The 5,855-nt window shown below is 42.7% G+C and overlaps 2 protein-coding genes across 2 annotated transcripts in view; one reads left to right on the top strand and one right to left on the bottom strand.

Moving 5' to 3' along the window:
• Positions 1-5,855, top strand: part of dtnbb (dystrobrevin, beta b) — a 302,359-nt gene that overhangs the window by 188,267 nt on the left and 108,237 nt on the right. The window lies entirely within an intron of this gene.
• Positions 1-5,855, bottom strand: part of rps6ka5 (ribosomal protein S6 kinase, polypeptide 5) — a 47,508-nt gene that overhangs the window by 36,808 nt on the left and 4,845 nt on the right. The window contains exons 5-10 of the mRNA XM_037694970.1: positions 5,320-5,403; positions 5,112-5,215; positions 4,868-5,018; positions 4,619-4,780; positions 2,226-2,351; positions 413-546 (exon numbers count right to left, since the gene is read on the bottom strand). Coding sequence (XP_037550898.1) covers positions 413-546; positions 2,226-2,351; positions 4,619-4,780; positions 4,868-5,018; positions 5,112-5,215; positions 5,320-5,403 — 761 coding nt within the window. The remainder of the gene's footprint in view (positions 1-412; positions 547-2,225; positions 2,352-4,618; positions 4,781-4,867; positions 5,019-5,111; positions 5,216-5,319; positions 5,404-5,855) is intronic.

The following is a 5,855-nucleotide window of genomic DNA, read 5'->3' as shown; positions in this document are numbered from 1 at the left end:
CGTTGAAACGTCCACAGACGTCAGTAAACGACTCGTTGAAACGTCCATAGACGTCAGTAAACGACTCGTCGAAACGTCCACAGACGTCAGTAAACGTAGCAGAGCGGCTTTCCTGTGACGCGTCTTACCAACAACAGAGCTGCAGTTTCTGGACTAATCCCGGTCAGCAGATGAAAGTCGTGTCCGACTGCAGCCGACACACTGAGTCAAAGCTGATCTTATACAAGTTGCAAGAACAAACGTCGGGTTTGTCACCACAGTTGAAAAACAAGTTCCTTTGATCAGTTTAATGCATTTATCATGTAAGATGTTGATTCTGAGTGTGTTGATGTGGGCTAGCTGAGTGTAAATGCAGCAGTAAAACTATCAACTCAACACATCGTGTGAATCCATGGACTCCGTCAGCTCCTACCTCTTGCTGACGATCTTCACTGCAAACGTCTGTCCGGTCTTCTTCTGTGTGCAGCGTCGACAGATGGAGAAGCTGCCCTCTCCCAAAGCGCCGTCCTTCAGGTCCATCTCATAACTCAGATAAAAAGGTGAGTCCTCCACAGACAAATAAAACGTCTGGTCACACATAATAAATATTAAAATACATACATATAATAAACTGAACTGAATAGATTCAAACTTATAAAAGGCATCACCAAAACCTCTGTGCATTTATTTCAGTTTATGTTTTTTATTCATCCTTCTCTAACGTCACAGAGACGCGAGTCATAAAGGAGTTCTTCAAACTGATGACTTCATTTTGTGCACATGAACGAAGCTTAAATTAAAAATACACAAAACACGCAGCAAATTTAAAAATTGTTTTTATTTCTTTAGATTACCCTGTGTTGTTTTTTTACTTGGTGCACGCTGTGATCCACAGCAGTGAATAAATTATTGTAATTTCTGGTCTCCAAGCTGCTACTTTTTCCTCAGGCTTCGACCCCCCGGCTCATTCAATGCTGCGGACAATTTCTGCAGAGGAGAGGACAGGGAGGTTCCCCCTCCCCTCCCTGCTGTGCCCCCAGGGAGGGGGGGATTAAGTTTTTTATGAAACAACGTCCCCCCCCCTGTTTCAAAGGGCAGCTGCTGTGTGATGAGGACAGCACAAGTTTGCGCAGGAGGAAGATGAAGACAGCGATCAGTGACTTCTGTATTTCAAGCAGCACCGTTCAGAAAAGAAACATCCACTGTACGTGTTTGTGTTTGTTACCGATACGCATTTAAAATAAAGTTAAGAAAAAATATTTCTGTGTAAATATCTCATGTTATAATGTGAACACCCGTGGCTTTTAGACAAGCGTGGCCTATATATGTACAATTTTTTTTTAATTTAGTGGGCGTGGCTTATAGTCGGGTGCGCTCAATAGTCCAGAAACGATGGTAGTATCATCTGAAACTAATTTCCTGTGTAAAACTTTAAATAAAGAAATACAAATGTAGTAAATGTACATTAGGAACTAAGCACTAGAATTAAAGCACAAAAATACTTTTACAAAGCAAATTGTTGTTTTTAATTAGCTTCCTGTCAGCAACAGGTAAAACTATAAAATACAGTGAATGTTTATTGACTTTCTGATCACATCTGGAGCAAACCACAGCTGGATTTTATAACTTAATCTGAAATTAGGTTTACGTGAAAATCAAGATAAATAATAATTACAATAAGGTATAAAAATGATAATATATAAATATAAAAATAGTTTAAATAATTTTAGATGAATTTGAGAAAGTATTCAACTTCATATTTATTTTACCATCACAACATATTTTTATTTGGTTAAGAAATCTTTCAGCCAAAGACGTTTCTCTTCGGCTGCGACCGATGGACAACATTTGTGACGGAGTCTACAAAATATCTCAAAATGTTAACAAGGGTTCTCAATTTCAGTTTTAAAAGAGGAGTGATTAAAGAATAATAAATACATTTTTAAATTGCAGCCACGTGGCTTGCTGGCCACAAACAATAAGAATTCAGTGAGATCACAATTAAATTTCAGCTCCTTTCTCACAGCTTTGAGTCACCAACTGGATGAGAAGATGTTTTAAACAAGAGCTCAATTGCAATTTTCTCAAAATGTAAAATATCCCCAGAGTTCACGAACAAGTCCTGTTGGTCCAACAGGCTCGTGCACAGTCTGCGCCAAGCGCAGCTCAGTGGGAACAAGCTTAGAAAAACAAAGACGTCCTGTCAGCAGCCGGTAGGGGACGAGTGCTTTTACCGTTCGGCTCACCTTCATCATGGCGCTGCGGGCCACAGCAGCGGAGCCGGGCCGCTCAGAATCCCCGCACAGCTGGACCAGGTCGTCCATCACGGCGTTCCTCTTGAACAGGATGGAGGGGGCCATGAAAGAATACCCCTGCACAAGAAGACACGAGAGACCTCCGTTACTTTAAAGTGGTGCGCAGACCCAGTGAAGGAAAATAAATTTACTGCACAAAGTCTCGTTCATTTTCTTTTAATGCTCTAGAAAAATACAAACTGCTGGTTCGTGAGTGACAGCAGCTGTCCAGCTGTTCCCATTATCAAACCTGCTATTGTGTAGAGTCGCTGCTTAATTCCAGCTGTGGGGTGCCCAGAGCCTGAGCTGGCACGAACCCCCCTCCCTCTTGTCGCCGGCACACACACAGCTGTGTGGTATGGAGTGACAGGGGATGGACGGAAGGATGGATGCTGAATGAATGAGATGCCCTAAATTGCCAGGCTTGAATATTTGATTGCTCTGCTGTGAAATTACATCTTGGCGCTCTTAATGTAATTTTAATTTTGTTTTGTGAGGCACCACGGGGGAGCAAGTGCACGGTTTAAACTGGGATTGCTGTCGTTATCTCAGAGATTGCTAGGCTTGCAAATTATAAAGACCACAAAATTTCAGACTGTGTGAATGGCAGCTGAGAGGTGGAAAAAGCCAAGATGAAGTTGGCAATCAAAGTTTGAAGGCGTAACCGAGATAGACGTGGTGATGCTCTCCAAGTGTAACCTTTTATTTCAGGAGAGAAGCCCGTTAATGGATCTATTGATCTGCCAAGCTCAAGGATCCAGAAGGCAATCAGAGTTGAAATTTCACGCAATACATCAGACAGCTATCAGCTGGCATGAAGTTGTGGGCCATATTATGGTTCAAAGCTACATCAAAAATAGTCATTCACATCTGTTACTTCAATAAGAGCTGCATATGGCAGCAATTACGCCAATAAAAGACTCTTTAGTCAATTTGAATACCGATGCACACAGACAGACTCATGTTGACTTACAGCAACCTTTTGAGGACATTCAAAACTTCAAGTGATGCCTTCGATTGCTGTGAAATATGTCAAATATAGTCACAGACCAAACGTGCTAACGTAGAATGCATTTTATCATCCGTGTCAACATTTCTCTCTCTGTGGCTGCAGACGAAGAACGGACAAACACCAGCACAAAATCACAGGAATACAAAATGCAGCCTGCTATGTACACTCTGTGTACTGGGTACTTATTAGGTACATACCAAGTACTCATTGGGTACTTTTCTGCTTTAAAAATAGTACTTATCTGGTATGTAACGAGTCCAAATTTTAAAGGTGTAAATATTACACACCTGGTGCTTAACAGGAACGTATCAGGTACTTAGATGTAGGTACTCATTTCTTGATAGGTATCAAATACATAGATAGTACTTACTGGTACGTACCCAGTTTGCAATGGTCTACAGGGCCATAGTTCTGACCACCCTCCTGTATGGCTGTGAATCATGGACAGTCTACCAATGCTACACAAGGAAGCACAACCATTTCCACACCACCTGCTTCTGAAAACTCCTCGACATTAAATGGGAGACCCTCTGACTGTTAGCCTACCAAGTAGCTACACCAGTGGTACCCAACACTGGTCCTTGAGGAACACCACCCTGCATGTTTTGGTTGTTTCCCTGCTCCATCAACCTGATTCAGTGATTTAATTACTTCATGTTCTGCAGAAGCTTGTTAATCATCCATTAATTAGAATCAGGTGTGTCGGAGCAGGAAACGACTAAAACATGCAGGATGGTGTTCCACAAGGACCAGGGTTGGGAACCCCTGATCTACATCATCCATACAAAAGGATGAGGAAAAGGTGCATTAAAGAAACGCTGAAAGCCTCAATGGAGGCCTCCGGCGTCTGCACCGATACATGGGAGCAGACAGCACAAGAAAGAGGAAAATGTCAAACATCTGTTCACAAGGGTGAAAAACTATGAAGCAAGCAGGACAGATGCAGCTGAGCAGCAACAGACAAGGAAGCCCAACACAAACTATCCCCCATCAGCGGCCGCCATTCTCCGTCCATACTGCCGCAGAACATTCCAGCACAAACTGGCTTGACCAGCCCCCTTCACGTCCACATATCAACCCCAACCCCAGGATGACTAGTTGATCCTCATCACTTGCAACGGACAAACACACCTGGTTGGTATTTACCAGGTACCTACAGGGGATGTACCAGGTACATGCCCGGTATTTATCAGGCTGCATTAAGCACTGCGACCCAGCACACGTCAAACAACAATCTGAGAGGAAACTAAGGAATAGATTTGTAACCAAACAACAGAATCTAAAGCCCTAAAACAAACACACAGTCTGGCTGTCTAACGTCCCATTCGCCCACCTGGAAGATGCGATCACAGTTTTGAGGCAAAGCAGCAGGGGAGTATGTGGGGTCCATATCCGTGAACTCCTCTGCAAAGTTACTGACATCCAGTTCATCCCGGATCACTGGCTTGAAAGGTGCAGGCACCTTCTTAGCTGCCAAGTCCTCCCAGTTTAATTTCTGAAGAGAAAGAGGAGAATTATTTGAAACCAATGTGAAAATACTCCCAAATATTGTGAATTTATAGAGAACAGCAACGAAATCCACCTGAAAAAATGGGTGTTTCTTCAAATTCTCTGCTCCATTAGCTCCTGAGCCCAACCTCTTCTTTGGGTCTTTGATGAGGAGTTGCTTGATTAGGTCTTTGGCCAGTTGACCCATGTCTCTGGGGAAAGGAGGATCCCTTTTGCAAATCCTCCTGTGATGAGAAGTTTAGATCCGGTCAGTGCTGCTGCGTGATAACAACTAAAAAGCTGTGGATGATGGGATGTTCATCAGGATGAATTCGTACTTGGCGATGTCTGTGTGCAAGTTCTCGTCTCCATCCACAGTGAAGGGTGATCCACCAGTCAGAAGCTCGTACATCAACACACCCAGGCTCCACCAGTCCACCGCCTGAAATGCATGAAAGCCTGGATTCATGAAAATTGACTGGAACAAGTTCAGACACGTTTAATTAGAGCAGAAACAAAACTTCAGCGATGGAACTAGAATTTGACCTTGTCATGTCCAGACTCTCCCCCTTCAATGATTTCTGGAGCCATATATTCAATTGTGCCGCAAACAGAAAAAGCCCTTTCAACCTGGTAAAAAAAAAACAATTAACGAAAATGTAAATTCTAGGAGACAACACAAAATACAGAAGATCCAAGACTGTGCATCTAAAAACATTTCTACAAATTAAAATCCATACAGTTAACCAGGATTGACCAAATAAATAAAGATTATAGCCAAATGAAGACATGGTTTTAAATGGAGTCCCTCAGGGTCAGGGGTCTGCATCCTGTCACTCTGGAGACACATCTGGCTTTTCAGCCTCTCTCAAGAGCTCTTTCTAACTTTGACCAAAGATGACATGAACCTGCGTAGTGATTAAATCTAAAACGACAACGGGAATGGGTCTTTTAGCTGTTTTCTCAGCCACATTTGAGCTGTTTTAGCTGTTTTTCAGCCACAATTGAGCTGTTTTAGCTGTTTTCTCAGCCACGTTTGAGCTGTTTTAGCTGTTTTCTCAGCCACATTTGAGCTGTTTTAG

The sequence above is a fragment of the Nematolebias whitei genome, chromosome 21, assembly GCF_014905685.2.
Source record: "Nematolebias whitei isolate Nwh7 chromosome 21, NemWhi1, whole genome shotgun sequence".
Lineage (NCBI taxonomy): Eukaryota > Metazoa > Chordata > Actinopteri > Cyprinodontiformes > Rivulidae > Nematolebias > Nematolebias whitei.
Note: the sequence above shows the minus strand (reverse complement) of the source record. Positions and strands in the feature narration are given on the sequence as shown.